The 21,603-nt window shown below is 60.7% G+C and overlaps 10 protein-coding genes across 10 annotated transcripts; 6 read left to right on the forward strand and 4 right to left on the reverse strand.

Moving 5' to 3' along the window:
* Positions 1-1,161: 1,161 nt before the first annotated feature.
* COLE_05606 (uncharacterized protein) lies at positions 1,162-4,534 on the forward strand (the record flags this gene model as incomplete). Its single annotated transcript, XM_018423547.2, has 8 exons — positions 1,162-1,293; positions 1,366-1,503; positions 1,687-1,903; positions 1,969-2,027; positions 2,078-4,070; positions 4,111-4,232; positions 4,268-4,421; positions 4,464-4,534. 8 exons carry the CDS (start codon positions 1,162-1,164, stop codon positions 4,532-4,534), a joined length of 2,886 nt encoding a protein of 961 aa, XP_018277821.1.
* A 407-nt stretch (positions 4,535-4,941) lies between these two features.
* COLE_05607 (uncharacterized protein) lies at positions 4,942-5,816 on the reverse strand (the record flags this gene model as incomplete). Its single annotated transcript, XM_018423548.2, has 4 exons — positions 4,942-5,235; positions 5,482-5,579; positions 5,637-5,706; positions 5,787-5,816. The coding sequence occupies 4 exons, from the start codon at positions 5,814-5,816 to the stop codon at positions 4,942-4,944; spliced, it is 492 nt and encodes a 163-aa protein (XP_018277822.1).
* Positions 5,817-6,015: 199 nt separating this feature from the next.
* Positions 6,016-7,216, forward strand: COLE_05608 (uncharacterized protein; the record flags this gene model as incomplete). The annotated part of the gene is made up of 6 exons (XM_018420889.2): positions 6,016-6,133; positions 6,166-6,248; positions 6,343-6,524; positions 6,571-6,945; positions 6,982-7,110; positions 7,198-7,216. The coding sequence occupies 6 exons, from the start codon at positions 6,016-6,018 to the stop codon at positions 7,214-7,216; spliced, it is 906 nt and encodes a 301-aa protein (XP_018277823.1).
* A 562-nt stretch (positions 7,217-7,778) lies between these two features.
* COLE_05609 (uncharacterized protein) lies at positions 7,779-9,359 on the forward strand (the record flags this gene model as incomplete). Its single annotated transcript, XM_018426758.2, has 1 exon — positions 7,779-9,359. The coding sequence occupies one exon, from the start codon at positions 7,779-7,781 to the stop codon at positions 9,357-9,359; it is 1,581 nt and encodes a 526-aa protein (XP_018277824.1).
* Positions 9,360-9,531: 172 nt separating this feature from the next.
* Positions 9,532-10,084, forward strand: COLE_05610 (uncharacterized protein; the record flags this gene model as incomplete). Its single annotated transcript, XM_018425450.1, has 4 exons — positions 9,532-9,551; positions 9,672-9,768; positions 9,800-9,857; positions 9,900-10,084. The coding sequence occupies 4 exons, from the start codon at positions 9,532-9,534 to the stop codon at positions 10,082-10,084; spliced, it is 360 nt and encodes a 119-aa protein (XP_018277825.1).
* Positions 10,085-11,008: 924 nt separating this feature from the next.
* Positions 11,009-11,519, forward strand: COLE_05611 (uncharacterized protein; the record flags this gene model as incomplete). The annotated part of the gene is made up of 2 exons (XM_018419397.2): positions 11,009-11,240; positions 11,284-11,519. The coding sequence occupies 2 exons, from the start codon at positions 11,009-11,011 to the stop codon at positions 11,517-11,519; spliced, it is 468 nt and encodes a 155-aa protein (XP_018277826.1).
* A 455-nt stretch (positions 11,520-11,974) lies between these two features.
* COLE_05612 (uncharacterized protein) lies at positions 11,975-13,552 on the reverse strand (the record flags this gene model as incomplete). The annotated part of the gene is made up of 3 exons (XM_018423549.2): positions 11,975-12,469; positions 12,510-12,612; positions 12,645-13,552. The coding sequence occupies 3 exons, from the start codon at positions 13,550-13,552 to the stop codon at positions 11,975-11,977; spliced, it is 1,506 nt and encodes a 501-aa protein (XP_018277827.1).
* A 385-nt stretch (positions 13,553-13,937) lies between these two features.
* On the forward strand, positions 13,938-15,158 carry COLE_05613 (uncharacterized protein; the record flags this gene model as incomplete). Its single annotated transcript, XM_018420890.2, has 7 exons — positions 13,938-13,957; positions 13,990-14,113; positions 14,219-14,309; positions 14,341-14,497; positions 14,552-14,681; positions 14,712-15,027; positions 15,076-15,158. 7 exons carry the CDS (start codon positions 13,938-13,940, stop codon positions 15,156-15,158), a joined length of 921 nt encoding a protein of 306 aa, XP_018277828.1.
* Positions 15,159-15,318: 160 nt separating this feature from the next.
* On the reverse strand, positions 15,319-17,847 carry COLE_05614 (uncharacterized protein; the record flags this gene model as incomplete). Its single annotated transcript, XM_018423550.2, has 1 exon — positions 15,319-17,847. The coding sequence occupies one exon, from the start codon at positions 17,845-17,847 to the stop codon at positions 15,319-15,321; it is 2,529 nt and encodes an 842-aa protein (XP_018277829.1).
* A 353-nt stretch (positions 17,848-18,200) lies between these two features.
* COLE_05615 (uncharacterized protein) lies at positions 18,201-21,544 on the reverse strand (the record flags this gene model as incomplete). The annotated part of the gene is made up of 2 exons (XM_018426759.2): positions 18,201-21,419; positions 21,455-21,544. The coding sequence occupies 2 exons, from the start codon at positions 21,542-21,544 to the stop codon at positions 18,201-18,203; spliced, it is 3,309 nt and encodes a 1,102-aa protein (XP_018277830.1).
* Positions 21,545-21,603: the final 59 nt, after the last annotated feature.

Here is a 21,603-nt window from a genome sequence, read left to right on the forward strand (position 1 = left end):
CATGACTATGTTTGGGGACGGAGGAGTGGGTGAACAAGTGGAGGGGAGGTCAAGGGGTGAGAACGGTTCACCTGCTGCATGCCGCCGGCGGTGCGGATAGAGTCTGAAACGAGGGTGGGGACGCCATCCGCTGCTGAACTGAGGTTGGCGTGAGGAGATGACTGCTGCGAGAGATGTTGCGTTGCAGCCGGTGGTCACAGAGTACAGCTGATGCAAGTCGTGGAGGGTGTTGTAGGTGTGGTATGAATGGAGCTGACATCTGGATGGGGTGGATGGATGGAGTGAATGGGATGCACGAGATGATTGTTGTTGTTTGCATCGCGCGTCGAGGACTGTACGAGCCAACAAGGCGTGACCGCCCTGGTCCTCGGATGCTCGGGGCCGAGTCGAGTCATGTTACCCGACGCGTTATCATCACCTCGTGTACTCATCACGCACTCGCCCAGTTACACCCAGTTACACCCAGTACACCCAGTACACCCACCCAGTCACCCAAGCCATCGCGTCATCCACCGTCCCCTCCCCTCCCCACCCCCCCCTCCCGTGCATCAACACCATCAACTACTCCTCTTCTTCTCTTGTCCTATTGCTGCATCACTCCGACCTCGCCATCGCCATCAACTTGCGTGTTGAAGCGACGGAACGAACTGAATCCGGCACCCGCCCGGACGCCCGCCGCCCCCGCCCCCCCACCCCCCCCTTGGCGTTGCCGCCTCCACCTTGTTTCCCCCCCTTTCGCCACCCAGGCTCCTCCTCACTGTGCCATAACGGGACGACGATCACTCCTCCTCCCCCCCATCGTCAACCTCATCTCCGTCCTCATCTTCATCATCCTCCTCTCTCTACTCTCCACTCTCCACTCTCCACACTTCTCCTAGGCTTGCATATCACCACTCCCTCCCTCATCATCATCATCATCCCCTCCCCCCCCCCCCCCCCCCCCCTCTTGCTTGCACAATCACCCATCTCGACACGATTCACACCTTCCCGCCTCTTACTCGACTTCATCAACATCCCCCCTCCCCCCTCTCACTCTTGTCCACTATATCAACTCCTCCTCCATCATCATCGGCGCGTCCCACCATAACCCCCACAACCATAGTAGCCCATCATCCCGTACCTTAACCCCCTTCCCCACCACGCCCGCCCCCGGTCCCAGCCATGTCCGAGGGCGATGCTGCCCGCAAGAAGGAAGGCGATGCCCACCGTCACCGCGAGCGCATAGGCAACTATGTCATCGGTCAGGAGATAGGTCGCGGCAGCTTTGCGACCGTCTACCAGGGCCACCGCTCGGTGAGTCATCATCACCTCGTCGGCAGACTCCGGCGCAGTGGATCGAGAGGGCCGTGCTGACCACCGATACAGAAGTCCAAGACACCAGTCGCAATCAAGGCTGTATCACGCCAGAAGCTCACCAGCAAGCTCCTTGACAACTTGGAAAGTGAGATCAACATTCTCAAGGCCATAAGCCATCGCAACGTTGTCGCCCTCAGAGATTGCTTCGTGAGTCCCCATCCGTTTACCTTCCCATTTCCCCACCCACCACCTTCGCGCCCTTTGCCCTCCGCCTATCGCTCGCTAGATTTAGGTGCTGATCACCGCGCTCGTCCGGACATCTGGCCAATCTGTCCTTCTTAACCCTGCTTCCTACTGTGCCATTCACTCTCCTATCCTTCTCAATCGCAGAAAAATGACACCCACATCTACCTCGTTATGGAGTTCTGCACCGGAAGCGACCTCTCAATCTACCTCCGCCAGCGAGGGCATATCAAGACACTAGACTTTGTCCCACGAATCTACGAATCCAACATGGTCGCGTCCCGTGGTGGCAAGGTCTTCTGGCCACATCCTCCCGCTGGAGGTCTTGACGAACGCGTCACGCGTTGCTTCCTTGGGCAGCTAGGTGAGTCCCCAAGCGGACGGCGGACACGCCCCTTATCGCATTCAAGCGGAAGCTGACCTCATCAGCCGATGCCGTACGCTTCCTCCGCTCTCAGGATCTAATCCACCGTGACATCAAGCCGCAGGTGAGTGCAATGAAATCTGACATTGTCTAGTGCAGCACTGATCCCCTCAGAATCTACTCTTGCAGCCCGCCACACCCAGCGAAGTAGCAGAGGGGCATCCTCTTGGGATTCCAATTCTAAAGGTTGCCGACTTTGGCTTCGCCCGTGTGCTGCCCACAGCGGCCATGGCCGAGACGCTGTGTGGATCACCCCTTTACATGGCACCAGAGATTCTACGCTACGAAAAGTATGACGCCAAGGCAGATCTTTGGTCTGTCGGCGCTGTCCTTTATGAGATGGCTACTGGGCGCTCACCTTTCCGCGCGCCAAACCACGTTGAGCTTCTGCGGCGGATTGAGAGGGGCAATGACAAGATCAAGTTCCCAGACGAGTCTTCTCGGTCCAACCAGCCTTCCGCAGACGGCCGTGAGCCCCTTCCCATCATTCCCGTGTCACCAGACATCAAGGCGCTCATTCGCGGCCTCCTCAAGCAGCGGCCAGCACAGCGCATGGGCTTTGAAGAGTTCTTCAGCAGCGGTGTTTGGGATGGTTTCATGACCGAGTCAATCGGGGATGTGTCAACGTCCATCGATGTCTCCACCGACAGCTCGGCGGTCGACTTTGGGATGAGTGACACACACGACCAGAAGAGCAGCGCCGGATCGTTCGGGACAGCTCCACTTGCATCTCCGGCGCCGGCAAGCCCGAATCCCGCAGCCGTTAAGCGGAACACGTCGGGCGACCTATCGTCCCGCCCCTCATCGCGCCCCAGCACGGCAGCGCCTACTCCCACCCCCACTCTTCCTCATCGGCGCTCCGAGCCCAAGTATTACGTTGGCGACGAGCCGGCAGAACCTGCTGCTGGAGGAGAGGCACTCCCATCATCTCCAGTGAGCCCAGTGTCTCCAGGTATGACATCACGAACGACACCACGGGCAATCAGCAGCTCGACACCGCAGCAAAGTCGTGCGTTTTCAACAAAAGTGCCGAGCAGTGTAAGCGCGGACGACCCGTCTGTTGTAACACCACCAACAGGGCCATTTGGACCTCGCCCCGGTATCGGAGGTTCACCACTGGCTGCCACGCCGCCAATCACCATGACGGGTAAAGACGAGAGCGCGCTAGGGGCGAGTGACTCTGTTGGTCGCGAGTATGTCGTGGTGGAGAAACGTACGGTGGAGATCAATGAGTTGGCGGATGAGTTGGAGCAGCGGACACGTCGACCCTCCAACGGGACACTGGTTCGCATGCCTGGTGCACGACCAATTCATCAGCTACGGCCCATCAACTCAAGCCCACCTCCACAAGTTGCTGCTGCTGCCATCGAACCTGCGTCGTACTCGCCGCCTTTCGCGATGGGGTCAACACCACCTTTTGCCGTGTCATCCACTGTTAGGCCGACAAGCCTTCGCCCACGGCAGCCATCGCTGCCTTCCACTCCAACAATCTTCCCACCTCCTGGGTCGTATGCCATGTCGGCGGAGCGGTCATCGCCCGGCTCGCTTCCGAGCAGCAACGCGCTCGCACGTGTGTTAACCAACACTGCAGTGAGGTTGCTCAATTCGACCTCCAACACGGCGGCAAATGTTGTCGCACGTGCCACTGGCTCGTCTGCCAGGCGGTGGCCTCAGGTTGAGCGGTCGGGGGAGATCGACCCAGACGAGAATGAGCTGCTTGACTTCCTCGAGGACGCTGCCCACAAGGCGTTTGTGCTCTACGAGCTGGGTGACCTTCGTCTCATCCAGTGGTCTCAGACATCTCGTCCACCACCACCGCAGGCATCAACCAGCACCGCAACCATCACTCCTCACACGCCACCCTCACCTAACGTGCCACCCTTTGCAGTTCCGCCCGTGGGGATGGGCCGACGCAAGTCGTCTGCATCATCCACCAGCAGCGATATTCTTGTGTTACGGCAGGCGCAGGAGGCTGCGGGTGATGCGTGCGCGCTCTACTTCAAGTCTCTTGCCTTTGTCTGTGCGGGCCATGAGCGGTTCAAGCGCTTTTGGGATGGGCGCAAGCATCGCAACATGGAATACCAGACAAGTGATGAGCTAAACGAACGTGAGCCAGCCCAGCATTCGGCAACAAAACTGACTCTCAGTCGTGCAGTGGTTCCGTGCTCGTTTCAATGAAGTCTACGATAAGGCCGAGTGGGCTAAGGTTCGCTCTGCGGAGCAGCTCCCTTACGTGGACAGACTCGTGCACGACCGTGCCCGTGATATCGTGAGTGTTCATGCTGCAAATCATTCTGACGATAGGCGCGCCAGTCGGCACAGTCAGAGCTTCTCGGAGACCTGTCGAACGCTGAAGAGGGATACGAGACAGCTCTGTGGCTGTTGAGCACCCTGCTAGACGATATCATGCACGACGGCAGCAAGCTGCGCGACGATGACCGAACCAATTACGAGCGTTGTAAGTCTGCCACTTCATTGACGCAACACACACTAACACCAGTGATCGCCTCGGTCCGCGAACGCCTTGAGGGCGTACGGCGCAAGATCGAAGCTTCAGCGCGTCCTTCTTGAATACACGAAACTGAACATTGCCAGGCAGGGCCGCGCCCGCATGCTGCGCATCACACCACTCCAATATCATTCCCCTTGACAGTGAAATAGAGCGTCTCGGCTTGTTTCTTCTCTCTCTCTCTCTCTCTCTCTCTCTCTCTCTCTCCATGTTCCACTCAAATCGACTTTCAGCTCCTCAGCAGCAATCAACCACATCACGCCACTCTCACGACATGTCACTCGACATGTGTCATTATTCCACCTCACTTGCCTGCCCACTCATCTAGCAGCTTTCAGAAGCATCTGTCCGTTGTTGTTATTCCGTACTGTAAACTCGACAAGACCTGTTTGATGCCACTGCAATATCAATACGATGCCATGGTTACAATCTGACGCGACTCGCGCGACTAACACTCGCCCCACTCGTGCTACTCGTCCTTGGCCGCGGCCGCCCGTGCCGCATCGCGCAGCTCGATGCGCTCGCGCTCGGCCTCCTTCTTCTTCTGCGCCGCCAGCTTGCGCTGCCGCTTGCGCCGCCCCGCCCCGCGCTTGCCCTCGGAACCGATGGCGACGTCGACGTAGAGCTCCTTGCGGCGCTTCTCGGCGGCTTCGGCACGCGCGCGCTCCCTCTTCTTGTCGCGCTTGCGCATGTGTGGAGCCATCGACTGCTTGAGAAGTGCGCCGTACGCTGCGTGGAAGGTGGGGAGGGTGATGGCAGGGATCTAGAGTTAGCATGTAGTCCGAGCCGTCGAGGGCGAGGATGGTCATCCGCACAGTAGACAGCGCCGAGTACATAGAGCGCCGCGCAACGCAAAGCTGAGCGGACAAGGCATCGGCAAGCACCGACGAGGACTAAGCCGAGCAGACGAACGACGCGGGCCGTTTGCCATATCATCGCCCGCCGAACCGCCGCGCGCCCCTCGGCACACGCCAATCTCACACCCCACTGTCCTACCAACAGCACTCACCCTCGCCGAGAACTTGGTCTCGCCCTGCGTGCACCGCACCAACACATCGTACTCTGCCTCGGCGTCCGCCATCGCCGCGTCCTCGCCATCGTGCGTGTCTGGCATCAGCATCGGCGTCCCCTTCCAGCCGCCTTCGGCGCCATGGGCGTTCTCACATCGCTTGTGCGTGAGCCAGACCGAGCTCTTGGACGGCCCGGCAAACGTCGCCGTGAGGCGCGTGAGGAACTGGGGTTAGTCTCAGAGCGCGCTGCGTCCGGCGACGGACAAGGCATAGCGCGCGCATGCCTCTTAAAGTCCGGTCTCACCTCGTCCGGTGTGACGAGCTCCTGCGGCATGGTTGATGATGATGGGATGTGAGTGAGCGACCTTTTGCAAGTCGAGGATCGAGATTGAGGTGTTCCTGATGGCCAGCACGGTTCAGATTAGTGCGCCTTGTATTTGTCCCCACGTGGGAATGGTTCCGCTATTCAGTCGATGCCTCCACTCTCTGACGCCACTGAAGCACAGAACGTAGAACTCGACTCGCAACACACCATGCCCGAGGTCGTCTCCAAAAAGCTCAAGTTCAAGGGCGACAAGCCGAAGAAGAAGAAGCGCTCGCATGCACGCCCGGCCGACGAGCTTGATGCGCTTGCGGCGGAAGATCCGTCCGGTGAGCTCTTGGGCGGGAGCCGCTGACGATAGGATGGATGTTCCCCACGACAGTGGACGAGGTGGCTGGGCCGACGTTTATCCTGCTTCCGACTGAGCCGTTGACATGTTTGGCTGTGAGTTGTTGTTTCGGGAGGGAGAGAGTTTTATAGCGACCGACAGACAATAGAGCCGTCCGCACCTCATGAGCCACGGAGACGCTGACATCAGTGGGACTCTGCGCGCCAGAAGGTGTATGCCGCACCCCTGGACGTGCCTCAGGCGCCGGAGGGCGCGAACGATCTGTCGAGCAGCGAAGTGCTCAGCCTTATTGAGCCCAGTGACATTAACCACGTCTGGGTTGTGTCTCGCCTGGCCGGGAGCGAGGACATCATCTCCTTGCGGACCAGCAAGTGCGTATGAAGCGACCGTAGCGTGTTTATGCTCAACTGATGCCAGTGGTACCTTCCTCACAGCTACGCCGGGAGGCCAGCTTTCGGCGTCCACACCCTCCCGCGGCCCGCTCGAGGGCTTCACCCCCCTCCTCTCTACAGGCGAGCTGTTCCCCTCCTTCTCCCTCAAAACCTCCTCGGGCAAGTACCTCTCCGTCCCGCGCTCGGACAAGGAAACGATCCTGGCCAAGAAGGCCGAGCTGCGTGCCGACGCAGACGAAGTGGGGAGCTTCGAGGGGCTGCGTGTCAAGTGCCAGCGCGAGCATATTCTCAAGGCCCGCGTCGCGGCCATTGCCGGACGTGCGGGCGGAGAGGGCAAGACGCGTCTGCTCGAGCGCGGCGGCCCATCCCTCGGGTCCGTGGAGGACGAGCTCAAGCGAAAGTGGGTGGCGTCGGCGTCGAGCTAATCTCACACCAGCACGCAGTATCAGGCCTGGGGTGCCGGCCGACACCATGTGAGCTCAGGCGACCGGAACGACTTGAAACGCGCAAAACGTGAGGGCCGCATCGCTGAGGCGATGCTCGACCGCCGCGCGGCCATGAAGAGGTGCGTAACCTTCAAGGGGTGGCGGGGAGAGGGGCGTTCCAGTCTCGTGCCCCGTGCCCTGGGTGGCGATTGTATACTAATTGGCAGTGACCGATACGCCAAGTGATGGCGGCTGTGTGATGTAGAGTAACACTGTCATGTATTTGTAGATGGGATGGGTGGCAAATGCGCCGCGTAGGTGTGCTACATCGACGGCAGTGAGGAGATGATCGAGGAGATGAGATGAGCATACGACTCGAACATTGCAAGATGGAGTGGATCGAGTCGGACGACAAGAAGCTGGCAAGCCAGGAATGACGCCGATCCCAATCTCCCTTCTTACCGAAGTCACTCCTCAAATAGCCATCACTCCTCCATCCCATCTCTCCATCTCTCCATCTCGCCTCTCTCCTTTCCTCCATCACCTCTCTCCTCACTCTCCTCACATTGTCATTGTCACTTGTAACCTTTGACCGGTGCTCTGCACCCACGAGAAGTACGTCGCCACCACCTATCGAGCTGACATCTAGTGGTCCATCGCGCCCCACCCCACGCTCACCCTCGAATACCTCCTCAGTGCTGCGCCATCACAACTCGACATCACTAAACGAGACAACACCGCCATCACGATTCCGCGAATACCCTCCCCTAGCGCCGGCCCCGCGCCGGCGCTTATCAAGCCCACGCCCATGAAACAGAAGAGCGCCCCTGGTGACGCCAAGAGCACTTTGCCTCGCGCCCCGCCCACAGTGGGCAGTAACGGCGTCCCTAATGTCAAGGCGACCGGTCGAAGCGAAGGTCACGCCAACAACCTCAGCAACGGCAGCTCGCCCACGCCTCCAGCTGTGACTCCGACACCGGCTGATGCCTCCGACAGTCCCGCCATGGCTAAAGTCGCCGCTCCGGCTCCACACCACCCTTCACCCGGCTACACTCCCAGCGGCATTGCGCCCTCCGTGACAGGCATCAAGGAGAAGGAAGCACCTCGTCGCCCGTCGCCGTGGTCTGAGATAGCGCCGATAGCTGACTCGCCACTCAGCCGGCGCGGAAGCGTTCACTCATTCACGCCGCCGTTCACTCCCTCGCCGCGGTACGACAGCGATGACAGTATGGCCGGGAGCGTCACGTCGCAGGCAATGCGTGAGTGGGACCGGCTTGTGGCTACGCCAAACAACGACTTTACGCGACACGCTCTGGTTCCCAGTGCTCGCGGCTTACCTAAACTGGCAGCGGAGCGCGACCGCGAGGGCCACATCGAGTACAAGCTCAAGCTTATAGAGCCGAGTCCCGAGCGCCTCGCAAGACTGGTCACCCAGATGCTCTGGCGCCTCAAGCAGGGCGGCAATGAGGCGATCTACGAGCTGGGCCTTGCCGATGACGGCACAGTGATAGGCTTAACGCGCGCGGAGATGGACGCCAGCCTCGCCACGCTGGAGCGCATGGCCGCCGAAGTGGGTGCAACGGTGCTTGTCCTCAAGGAGATTGTGCTCGCTGCGCAGCCTGAGCGCCGTCCCGACCTCGACGAGCACGGTCGCCCCCGAAAAGGCACGCGCGTGCTGGAGGAGAAGAAGCGCAAGACGCCCGAGCCACCGCGTCTAGGTGCGCGCGCCATCATCTTCAGCGACAGCAACTCGGCCAACTCGGCTGAGGAGGAGACTGGCACGGACACGGACATAGACACGGGCATGGAGGATGACGTTTTCCCTCTTGAGATGGAGCGCAAGAAGCCCATGGGGCCGCTAGACTATGAGGCCGCCGCGCGTGCCGAGGCCAAGCGTCGCAAATCGGCTGCTCGTAGAGAGGCGCGCCGGCTCGACCTTTTGCGTGGTGACGGCACTGGCCTGCCGTACGCCGAGCGCAGCAGATCTCCCGTCGCCGAGTTCATCGGCAATGCGCCAGCCAAGGGCATTCCCGCACTCCCGCACGTGCCGGGGCCCAGCAGTTTGCGCCTCGGTCGGCCCCGGGTTGAGGGGAACGTGGACGACGCGTTCCTCGACGGCTTAGTGCATCCGCTCGACAACTTGAGTCTGAGCTTCGCCGACGTGCATTCCGCCGCACCTAGCGCCGCGACGTCTCCCACCAAGCCCTGCTTATTGGAGGAGGGGCAACTGGACCCGGCGCTCGCCCCGCCCGGCAAGGAGCTCATCTGTGTTGAGGCGCTGGTGGTGCGCAAGCAACAAGGTGACGAGTGGGGGTATGGCGGCGGAAATGATGGATGGGGCTTTGGTGGCGAGGCTGAGGCCGACGCCGACGACGGTTGGGGGTTCTAGTATTCGCTTGCATTATTTGTGTGCTGCATACAAACTGTTTGATTCGAGTGAGGTAGTGTTGTTATGTCTCCCAGTTGTTGCGGAGCCGCATGGCCGGCGGATATGGCCGCTGCTCAGCGAGTCTTGCGTCATCTCTGCTTGTCGATGTCTTGTCTCCACATTATCTTTCACGATGCCACTCATCAAGACCTCGTGAGTATCCGGCGCAGCGATTGCGGCACAGTCCCATTCAAATCGGGTGACCCGGCAGTCCTCGGATTGATGCCATCCGCATGGCCACAAGCGTGGACATGAACAGTCAGCTTACACTAGATATCCCCAGGTGCTCAACAGCCTGCGCGGCCCCACTGCGGGCCGCACATTCCTCCTCTTCTACTCGTCCATCGTGAACGGGCAGATGTGGTGTCCTGTGGGTGTCGTTGCCGTCGAGCTAACAGCAGGACTGCCGCGCAGTTGAGGGCATCGTAGAGGACGCGTTTGAGGGCGACGACAAGCCGAGTGAGTCCGCCCTCTCCATAGCTAACCCCCAGCTAACGTCAGAATGTGCGATCGTCTGGGTCGAGCGCGACGAATGGAAGAAGCCCGACGGCGCAGAGCGCGTACAGTGGAACCTGCGCGGTCTGCCCACCATCATCCGATTCGAGGAGGGCGCGGAGACGGGCCGCCTCGTCGAGGGCGAGATGCTGGACGGGGCGCGGTGGTCCGCCTTCCTGGCGGGCAAGTGAGGAGCTGCACGACGCGTCGTGTCCCGTCACAGTTGTGTCATTGCAACTGCCGTAGCAGACTCTTTCGTAGCCACGACCTCCCCATGCATGCATCAGCATCGAGCAGAGCGCACCGGAGCACGCCCAGAGCTGAAGCGCAAGATCAACCTTTTCTCATTGGTGCAGCACCGTCTCTCCGTTCACCACCCTCTCTCCGTTCACCACCCTCTCTCCATTCACCACCGCCGTCATGCCCAAGAACAAAGGCAAGAGGCCGGGTCACCGTGACCGGGGCATCAAGTATGCAGAGCGCAAGAGCTCCTCCACTAGAGTTGAGGTGCAGCCCAGCATGCAGGCTGCCGGCTACCCCTCCATCCCAACACCAGCAACTGTGCGGGCTGATACAGCCAAGGATGACTCTGCCAGCGCTCAAATGGTTCCTCCTGGAGCCTCCCTGCGTATTCCATATCGCCATGTCCCCACACAGAAGGAGGTTGACAGCCGGGCTAGGTCTTCCTTTCCTCACGAGGATAATCACTTCAAGTACAGCCTCCTGGCTTATCCCAAGTTTGTCTCTGAAGACGTCAAGACTTTTGTCATTGATGCTTTTCAGGAGGCTGTCAAGGTACTCCAGTGGCTTTTGTACTCACGGGCTGACACTTAGCAAGGCTTTATGCCTAGTCTTCAAGAACACACGCGTGGCTCCCAGATGGCCTACCTGGCTGTGTGGAAAAAGTACACTGCCGTGCCCACTATCCCCAAGGACAGCCATCCAGAGCGTATCCCATTTGAGCGCTACCAGGCCCTGGTCAAGCTCATGGAGGCAATCCAGCCTCTGGGAAAGAAGATCTTCAACGCCCTTCAGCAAGTTGACCCAAAGGCCTGCTGGCGACTTGACCGGTGAGTGTCATCGCGCTTGGACGCGCTTACTTCAGAGTCAATAAGATGCTTCGCCTACATTGGCTCCGCACCACAGGCAAGCCCATGCCTATGCACCTCCAGACAGGCTTCTACCCCTCCATTGCCATCAAGGTGGGCTCTGCCTCTGGTTGCCACGTTGACCGGGGCAATTGTCCCTTCAGCTACACAGCTGTGGTAGCACTCCCCCTCCAGCACGGCTTCTCTGGTGCTGAGATGTTCATCCCCCAGCTCAACGTGGCAGTTGCCATGGAGGAGAGTGAGTTGGCTGCCCTTTACCTTCAGCTAATGGCTAACGGCAGGGGACCTCCTGGTCTTCCCTGCATCACGCTACCGCCACATGAATTTTCCATGTGACAATGGCCAGAACCGCCTCGCCATCACCTGGTTCATGGGCAATGAGCTTGTTAAATGGGCAGAGCGTTACGACATGCCCCTCTTCCTAAGTGGGCCCAGGCTCCACAGTGGTGAAGTGCCTTGCACTGGCCACTATGTAAGTCCCAGTGATGAGGAGGACAAATATGCGGCAGACAACTAGGATCTTTCGTATTACAAGTATGTATAGCATATTCCTCTCCAGTTGTAAACAACAATAGCGTCAACATGTCACAGGTTGATCGCGGGAAGTAGCGGACTCCGCTTCAGGCCGCAAAGAATGGAGCCACCCGCGAATTTTCAGCCCTTCCAGTGAGCGCTCTTGGGATTAGACCTGGAGCGGGACGATGTGAGCGTCGGCGTGCACCACGGACGCCCATCAGTACGATTCCGACGCCGTACTCAAGATGGTCGAGCTGAGCGTCGTGTTTGCTGACGATCGAGGACGCATCATCAGTGGAGGTAACATGATAACAGCCTGAACGATGTAGAACGTCGGCCGAACCCAATCTGCCTCCCGATCCACAGCTCCAGTGCACACGGCGTCCATCCAACAAGCACAGTTGTTGTGCACATATAACAATGTATACTCTACTCCGCCCCATGTCCCTCCCACCTCTACGCCCGCAGCAGGCTCACGCCCTTCTCCTCGCGCGCCACCTCGAACGGATCGCGCATGCTGTGTGTCTTCTCGCGGTAATCGTTCGTGAAATCGCTCCGCAGCGTATTCATCCGCAGCTGCAGCTGGTCGAGCTGTGCCGCGAGCGATATGATGGCGGCCTGGTTGTTCTGGATCGTCTGCACGACGACGGGCGGTGACAGCGCCTCGGCGTCGTTCGCGAGTCCCACAATAGCGCGGTGAAGCAGCATGATGTTGCGCCGATAGCGCGCGACGCGCTCCTCGAGCTTCTTGGCGACGCGGAAGAAGAACTCCTGTGGAAAGTCGCGGTGCGCGATCGGCCGTATGTTGGGGCTTCTCCGCTCCAGCGGCTTGGCGGCCTCCCATGTCTCCAGGAGCTTCTGGAGGTCCGTCGCTTGCTCATTGACGCGCGTGGCGAGCTGCTCAAGCGAGGCGCGAAGGGAGTAGAGGCCCTGCGCCAGCGCGGCTTGTTCCTACTATCAGCCATGGCACATCTTTGGTTCAAATACTCACGTCGCTCGCAGCCTTGACATCGGCACTCGTCTGCCAGATGGCGCGCCCAATGTTGGTCGTGTCGATACTGGCGCCAATTTGCTTCTGATCCTTGATCCCAGCACTAATATCAGCTTATATCAAGCCTGTACTCACTCCAGCTGCTCGATCGCCTTCTGCACATTCTCCGGGAGGTCGGCAAGGCGCGTCTTGCCGATCCCGGAGGTCGGCGAGTGCGTCTGTGCAGGCTTGTTGAACAAGGACGAATTGTGCTGCTGCTGCCCGAACATGGTCTTGTTCTGCTGCTGCTGTCCAAAGAGTCCTCCCTGCTGCGTGGTGCTCTGCTGTCCCAGGAGCCCTCCCTGTTGCGCGGTGTTCTGCTGTCCGAAAAGTCCTCCCGAAGGCGCTGTCGTACTCTGTTGCCCGAAAAGCCCTCCAGACGGCTGCGTCGTCGACTGCGACCCAAACAAGCCCCCCTGCTGCCCCTGCTGTCCCTGCTGCTGCTGGCCAAACAAACTGCGGGGCTGGGTAGCCGAGTTGGTGCTGGCCGCGCCGAAAAGACCCCCTCCTGAAGGCTGGGTCGTGCTACCGAACAGGCCTCCCGCTGGCGTGGTGCCGGCGCCAAACGAACTCTGCTGCTGCGGCTGCTGCTGCTGCTGTCCAAACAGCGAACTTCCCTGCTGTGGCTGCTGGCCAAACAAGCCCGTACCCTGTTGCTGATTCTGCTGCTGGTTCTGCTGCTGCCCAAACAACCCGCCCGTGCTCGTCGACGCCTGCTGCGACCCGAAAAGCCCGCCGCCTGCGCTCGCCCCCTGCTGTCCTCCAAACAAGCTCGACGTCTGCTGCGGCTGTTGCTGCTGCTGCTGCTGCTGCTGCTGCCCGAAAAGCGAGGGTGTGCTCGTGTTCTGTTGCTGCTGGCCCCCAAACAGTGAAGTTGCAGGTGCCGTCGACGCCGAACCGAAGAGGCCACCGGTGGGCTGCGCGGCCTGTCCGAAGGGCGAGGAAGCGGGTGCCGTCGTCCCACCCAAAGGTGTTGCGGGCTTACCGAACGAGCCGAAGGACATGGTAAAAGTGTGTTGACAACAAGATGATGATGATGGTGCATGATGATCGCTGCTTCAGAAAACGGGTGACGACAGGCACGTGGTATGTGAGGATTAGGCCTCTGAAACGAAATTAGGCACGCAAAAGGGAGACCGAATAAAACAGGTCGACTTTCTTACGTGTTTGAAATGATAGATTTATTAATAAAAACAATAGATTGTTAAGGAAAAGGCGTCCCAAATGAGTGATTAGGCGCATTTGCCACCAAGTTGTTTTCATGTTTGGCCATTTCATCATCCACCTGCCACTGCTGACTGTTCCGGCTCCACCGCGGCCCGCCTCTCCCTCATCGCCGCTCCCGTCAGCGCCCCCTCCGCGCCCAAGCTCCACGGGAGCGTGTCCAACATGGCTTCGGACCTCGACAAGTGCGTGCACTGCGCGCTCAGCTGACAGCCAGGCAGATCGAGCAGCTGCGACGCTGTGAGATCATCCCCGAGGCGGCCGTCAAGGACCTGTGTATCAAGGCCAAGGAGATCCTCATGGACGAGGGGAACATACAATATGTCGACTCGCCTGTGACAGTGAGTTGTGCCCGGCGGAGGGTCGAGTTGCCACCGAGCAGTGGAGCCCATGACTGAGAACTTACTGGCTGGGAGCCTCCTCCTCAAGGTCGCGACTGATGCCAGATCTGCGGCGACATCCACGGCCAGTTCTTCGACCTGATGGAGCTGTTCAAGATTGGCGGGCAGTGCCCGGAGACGAACTACATCTTCATGGGTGAGGATACGCCGGAGTCGGCTGACCTCAGGTGACTTTGTCGACCGCGGATTCTACTCTGTCGAGACGTTCCTGCTTTTGCTGCTCCTAAAAGTTCGGTATCCGGACCGCATCACACTCATCCGCGGCAACCACGAGTCGCGTCAAATCACACAGGTCTATGGCTTCTACGATGAGTGCCAGAGAAAGTGCGTCCGCCCCGGGAGCGCCTGCCAGCCCCCCCCCGACATCACTGACGCCAGATATGGGAGCAGCAACGTTTGGCGGTACTGCACGGATGTGTTCGACTTCCTCTCGCTCGCGGCGGTCGTGGACGGGCGGATATTGTGTGTGCACGGCGGCTTGAGCCCCCAACTCCTGCGGCTGGACCAGGTGAGTCTCCCCGCGTCCGCGCTTACGCAGATCCGCGGCATCGACAGGAAACAGGAGGTGCCGCACGAAGGCGTGTTCTGCGACCTGCTGTGGTCCGACCCCGACGAGATCCAGGGCTGGGGCATGTCGCCGCGCGGCGCCGGCTTCCTGTTCGGCAGCGATGTCGTCGACACCTTCTGCCATACCAACGACATTGAGCTGATCGCGCGTGCACACCAGCTTGTCATGGAGGGGTACAAGCTCATGTTCAACCAGAAGATCGTCACGGTGTGGAGTGCGCCAAATTACTGTTATCGCTGCGGGAACGTCGCGTCCATCCTCGAGCTGAACGAGGACTTGAGGCAAGGTGAGGATCAAGGGTCGCAGGCTGTGGGGCGAAGGTGCTGACGGCCAGAGTACAAGGTGTTCGAGGCCGCGCAGCCTGACGTCAAGTCGGTGCCGCAAAAGCGACCCGCCATGCTCGAGTACTTCCTCTGATGTTGTCAATATGTCAGTATACCCGCTTGAAGGGTGATACCTTCCGCATTGCATTGTAGAACAGAGCCACATGTAGAGGCCATGAGATGAGACGTGCGCCACAACACACTGCATAATGAGACGCGTCGATGCGATCCGGATCCATGCCATGTCTAGTATACTACTTGTTCAGCTCGTGGAGACGCACGCGAACTGCGTTAGCGTGGGCCTCGAGACCCTCGCGCTCTGCGAGGGTGACGACCACGGGCCCGAGGACGCTGAGGCCCTCCTTTGTAATCTCCTGCGACGTGATGTGCTTCTGGAACGCGAGGGTGTTGACGCCCGAGAACTGGCGAGCGTAACCGTTGGTCGGGAGGGTGTGGTTGGTGCCGCTGGCGTAGTCGCCGCAAGACTCTGGCGAGAAGGCCCCCACGAATACGGAGCCAGCGTTCTCGACAGTTGCGACAGCGCCCGGCGCGTCCGCAAGGTGCAGAATCAAGTGCTCCGGCGCGTACTCGTTCGAGAAAGCCATGCCCTCGGCGAGCGAGTCGGCGAGGACGATGAGCGACTTGGAGATGGCGACGCGCGCAATCTCGACGCGCGGCAGCGCAAGCGCCTGCCGCTCGACCTCGGCCTCGATGGCCGACAGGTGGTCAGGCGTCAGGCTGATGCCGACGAGGACGACCTGGGAGTCGACGCCGTGCTCCGCCTGCGAGAGAAGGTCAGAGGCCACGAAGACCGGGTTGGCGGTGGCGTCGGCAATCACGAGCACCTCGGACGGGCCGGCGGGCATGTCGATCGACACGAGCGCATCTGTGTCGTTCTGCACGAGCATCTTGGCCGCAGTCACCCACTGGTTGCCGGGGCCGAAGATCTTGTCAACCTTGGGCACCTCGGCCGTGCCGTACGCGAGAGCGGCGACAGCCTGCGCGCCACCCGCCTTCAGAATGGTGGTGACGCCGGTGAGCTGAGCGACGTACAGCACCTCGGGGGAAATGGAGCCGTCGGGGCGGGGAGGGGTTGCGAGGACAATCTCCTTGCACCCTGCCACCTGGGCGGGCACGCCGAGCATGATGGCGGTGGAGGGGAGGATTGCAGTACCGCCTGGAACGTAGATGCCGACACGCTGAATGGGGCGGGCGAAACGCGAGCACACGACGCCCGGCATTGTCTCTACGCGCAGCGGCGCAGGGTCGACCTGTGCGGCGTGGAACGCCTTGACGTTCGCGTACGCCTGATCGATGGCATCACGGACGACCTTGGGGAGAACATCCTCACCAGGTGTCGGGAACGGCGCTCGCTGCACGTTTGACGAAAGCTCAGCCTTGTCAAACTGCTTGGTCATAGCCTTGAGGCCAGCGTCGCCCTCATTGCGCACGCGCTCAACGATAGGCTTGACCTTGTCGATCATGGCAAGCGAGTTGAGTACAGGGCGCTTGAGCAACGCGGGGCGCTCATTCTGAGGCACCTCCGAAAGCTTGGTGGTGCGCATGCGGATGGAGCCTGATGCTGTGGCCGAGGGAGCGGGAGCCGCTGGTGCTGGCGCGGCAGGCGACGCAACCTTCTCCTCCCACTTGGGCTTAGCATCACCTTTCCTCCTGGTGACCTTTTTTCCCTTTGCATCGAGCGCGAGCTCAATGTCCTTAAGAGACACACCCTTGCTCACCGCACGCGTGAGCGCGAAGTAGAAGAGGTCGGCAGCCTCGAACGCCACCTCCTCCTTGGTTTGGGCGTCGCAGAGCTCTTCGGCCTCTTCCATAATCTTGGCACGAAGAAGCTTCTCGTCGGTGAACAGGCGCTGGGTGTATGAGCCCTCGGGAGCGCTCTGGAGACGGCTCTTGAGCGTGTCCTCAAGGCGCGCGAGGCCGGTGAACGAGCCAAAACATGTCGGGGTGCCGAGGTGGCAGAATCCCGTGCCGTGCTGCACAACCTCGAAGACGAGGCTGTCCGTGTCGCAGTCGAGCTGAATCGCAACGAGATCCTGAACCGAGCCCGACGTCTCGCCCTTGCGCCATAGCCCGTGCTTGCGCGACTGGTAGACGCCCTTCTGGGACTTGATCGCTTCGGCGACGCTCTCGCGCGACGAGTAAACCATTCCGAGGGGGCGCGAAGAGTGGGTCGAGCTGCTCACAATGGTTGGGAACAGCCCATCTGGGCGATCCGACACCACAGGAGCAAGGAAGGCGTCTGCAATGGAAAGGTGGGTGCTGGTTGTCACGCCGGTGGTGAGGGACGCGGTGGGGATGACAAGTGTGGAGGGGAGAGAGGTGCGAACCGACTCGACAAGCGCGTCGGCGGCGGGCAGCGTCTTGAGCTGGAGATACACGTCCGTGTTCTGGAGACCCAAAGACTTGGCAGTGTGGGTGCCTTCGGCGCTGGTGATGAGAACACCGGCCGCCTTGTGGGAGAGTGAGGCGGCGGCGGCAACCTCATTTTCGGCGATGGACACGATGATGCGCTCACGCGGGACATCAAGAGTCTCGAGTTGGGCGGCTGAGACTACAACAGCTTGGGCGCCGTCGTTAAGAATGGCGACGAGGTCATTGGACGAGCCCGTCGCGTCGACAATGTAGCTGCCTGTCGGGGGGATGGAGGGGCGGACTGCGGAGAGGAGGCCGGCGGGAACGAGGAGGGGACCGATGAGAGCGAGGGCCGGGATAAGCGCGGCCGCTGTGGGGTCGACTAGCGGAAGAAAGACTGCCGCTGGCATGGTGTGGATGAGATGAGAGATGGTGACGAGTTGATGGAAAAAGTCAGAAGCCGCCACCGCAGTCAGTACGAGTCGGAGGAAGGTGACTTCACCCAGGGCCAGGAACAACTCCCGACTCAACGGTGGAGGTTTTCCTCTAATCAACTCAACACGTGGTTCGAGAAATGACGTGGCCAGTGAATCGGGTGTTCACGGGCCGACCCCTTCCACCCTGTGCCTGTGGAACCAAACAAGCCGACCTCATTTACCGTCAGCCCAGAGCGCACGCTCGCATGTTGCCGTGCTCACAGAATCACAAGTGAATGACAACGCAACGCCAACGTCAAATGCTTACAAATACATGCAAAACAACACTATACAGCCTTGGGTGCTTCGCATATCTCGCACTTCAACTTTGCACTGCCGGGATTCAACAGCCCGCAGAGGTAGCACGTCCACTCCCGAGACACAGGGATCGGCTTGCCCAGCGGGTCCTCCTCCTTCGGCGCAAATGCCTCAAACCCACCGAAGCCGCTGAACGGCGACGCGGCTGGCGCGGTCGACGAGCTGCCGCCAGCCGGCTTCGGGGCAAAGCTGAATCCGCCGGGAGCGATAGGGGGCGGCTTGAAGCCACTGGACTCGCGAGTTGGTGTGGACTCAACGCCGAGCGAGAAGGCCCCCGTTGGGGCGGGGGGCGCAGGGCCAGTCCAGAATGGCTGGCCCCCGAAAGAGAAGCCGCCCGCTGGCACTGCAGACGGCGTGGAAGTAGGGGCGGCGGCTGAGAACGGTTGGCCGCCGAAAGAGAAGCCGCTGGATGGTGCCGCGGGCGCGGAAGCGGGTCCGGTCGAGGACGACTGGCCGCCGAGAGAGGAGCCGCTCGTGGGCGCCGCGAACGTCTGGCCCCCAAAAGAGAAGCCGCCGGCAGGGGCGACAACTGACAGAGCTGGCTTAGCCGCCGCCTTGACGGTAACACCAGGCTTCGGGGTCTCGCAGACGGAGCACTTCTCCGTCGCAGAGGCAGGATTCTTGAGCATACAGGTGTCGCACGTCCAATCGCCGGGCGCGTCGGGCTTGGAGCCGAATACGAACTTGAAGCCAGATTTTGCCGCCGAGGTCGGGGGGGTGGAGGCGGAGGCAGGGGCGGGGGCACAAGCGCCAGCGGCGTTTGCTCCAGGCTTGGGCGCCTCGCAGATGGTGCACTTCTCGGTCGCAGTCGCAGGGTTCTTTAGACTGCAAACGTCGCAGTCCCACTCGCCAGCACTCTTCGCTGGCGGCTTGAGGCCAGCACCTCCAAAATCAAATCCCACGAACGGGGCAGCAGGGGGTGCGGAGGCAGCGGGAGTGGAAGCCGCAGGCTTGGAGCCGGGTTTGGGTGCCTCGCACACGCTACACTTCACAGTGTCGGCGGCAGTATTCTGGAGCATGCAAACATCGCAAGTCCACACACCCTCAGGCTTTGCGGGGGGCTTAAACGTGAACCCACCGAACCCGCCGCTGGGGGCCGAAGGCATGGCAGTCGGTGTAGCCGATGCTGTGGCTGCCTTGGCACCAGGCTTAGGGGCCTCGCAAACGCCGCACTTCTCGGTGTTGGCGGCAGTATTCTTCAGCATGCACACGTCACATTTCCATGTGTCGCCCTGGTTTGCTTGGCTGAAGAATGCCAGAGGGTTGGAGGAAGTTGAAGCTGCGGGCGGAGAGTAATAGGATGTAGGTTGCGCGGTGTTGGAGATCTCGAATGCGAATCCGTCGGTCTTTGGTGGGCCCGCAGAGACGATCCCCTTGACAGTCACGCTGGGCTGCGGCTGGTCCGAGCCGGGCGGAAGGGTGAAGGTGTAGAACGGCAGGGTGTTCTTGTCCACATTCAGAGCCGTGTCCTTAGCCGACATGTAAAGGGTGCCCTGCTCTGGTAGCTTGGGCGTACGAGACTTGGAAGGGGTCGCCGCAGGGGCAATTGGGGGCGGGCCAAGACCCAGATGCTGGGTCGAGAATGCGGGTGCTGAAGCTGGCTTGGATGCAGCAATGATTGAGTCGGATGTAGAGGGCACCGGTGCAGCGGCGACGGGCTTTGGCGCGGGAGGCGGCTTGGCCCGCGTTGACTGGGATAGGGAGGGAGTGGGGAAGGCAGAGACCGGCTCCGGCTCCTCAATGGTGACAGCGGCAGGGGTTCGGCGTGACGGGGTGAGCACAAATGCGGATGTAGAGCTGGGCGTGGTTGACGCAGCATGCTTGGGTGGGGAAAGCTCATCATCATCGTCGGTTACTATCGGCTCGTCGACAACCTTTTTCTGCTTCTTCGGGGGACGCTCCGCCGCCTGCGACTGGGCGGGTGTTCTCTGTGTCTGGGCAGGGGAGGGACGACCGCGGTTGATTAGATCCAGGGTTGAGAGTGGGCGGCCGGATGTCGAGGCCTTCATGCGCTCCGAATCCAGTTTGGCAGCCGCCCCGCGGCTGGCGCTCAGCGAGCGGCGCATGTTCACACTTTCGCTCGACGAGTGGCGCAGAGACGCGTATGGGCTGTAATGCTTGCCTGCTGGAAGGATGGAGGCTTCATATGGGTTAAACACAGGCGCGGGTCGCTCCTCATGAGGCAGAATCTCGTTTTCGAGCACGTCCTGGATGAGGTCGTTGACGCGCTTGCGACCGATGTCGCGGGGGGTCGGGGCGTGTTCAGGGGAGGCGGCGCTACTCTGCGCCAAAGGCGAGGGGCGAAGGGCAGCGCGCAAGGGCGCGCGAGAGTCCTGGTTGTACTCGGCGGCCTTACTGGCGGCAGAAGCTTCGCGGGTAGACCGTGAAGTGCCATTGGAAGTCTCGTCATCGAGCATTTCAACCTCGACCTCGGGGAGAGTCTTGCGCCTCTTGCCCGATGTGTCATCGTCGAAGAGGTTGGAGAGAGAGCGCACGCCTGTAGTCATATTGAAGCGGCGTGGGCTCATCCCCGGCCCTAGATACCTGGCCCGGGGGGTGGAAACGGAGCGATTGGCGGGTGGGGGGGAGCCAACTGAGAAGCCCGAGCCGGGGGTCGACGCTTCTGCCGCACGAATGGTAGTGAGCGCACCGCTCCAACCGCCAGTCGGCTGCGATGCCATGGTCTCGGCCTTGACGCTACGCAGCAATGCCTCCATGCTTGCAATGTCTTGCGCCGTGTACTGCCCTCCTGCCTTGGACGCAATCAAGGCCTGGAGAGCAGCGCTCGACGCTGATCCGGGGATGCCATTGGGACGGTCGACCTGGGCGGAGGGGGTCTGGAATAGTGTGTTGCGGTTTGATGATGCAGAGTAAGGCTGGAAGGAAGGCATTGAGGCCGAGGGGCGAACGCGCTTGGGCTCCAAGTCGAGCTGATTCCACGAGGTGGTGGGTGGCGACGGATGCTTGGCCAACATGTGTTTGCTTTGGCGCCATGCCGCTGCGCGCTCTGCAAACTCTTCGCCACCCCGCCCTGCAGCCTCGGCGAGGCTGAACATGTCTTGACCGGCCATGTGGGCTGGCCCCTCACCGCCCCACTCGTCCTCTGAGCCTGAGACAGAGCCATCGCGTGACCGGAAGCGCGACAGGGTGGACGTGATGGACGCTGTGAGATTGGAGAACCATGAGGTCTGCGGGTCAGCACGGCGCGAGCAAGTGCACGTACCTGCTTCGCAACTGGTCTCTCGTTGCGACGGTAGGGCGTATTGCTTATACGCTCGGAGCGGAGGTCTTTGCGAGAGGATCCGCGGTTCATCGCGTAGAAGTGATGAGACTGCTGGCTGCTGGGAGGGATGGTTGATGGGAGAGAGAACG

This window comes from Cutaneotrichosporon oleaginosum (assembly GCF_008065305.1).
Source record: "Cutaneotrichosporon oleaginosum strain ATCC 20508 chromosome Unknown ATCC20508_contig05, whole genome shotgun sequence".
In the NCBI taxonomy this organism is placed as follows: Eukaryota; Fungi; Basidiomycota; class Tremellomycetes; order Trichosporonales; family Trichosporonaceae; genus Cutaneotrichosporon; species Cutaneotrichosporon oleaginosum.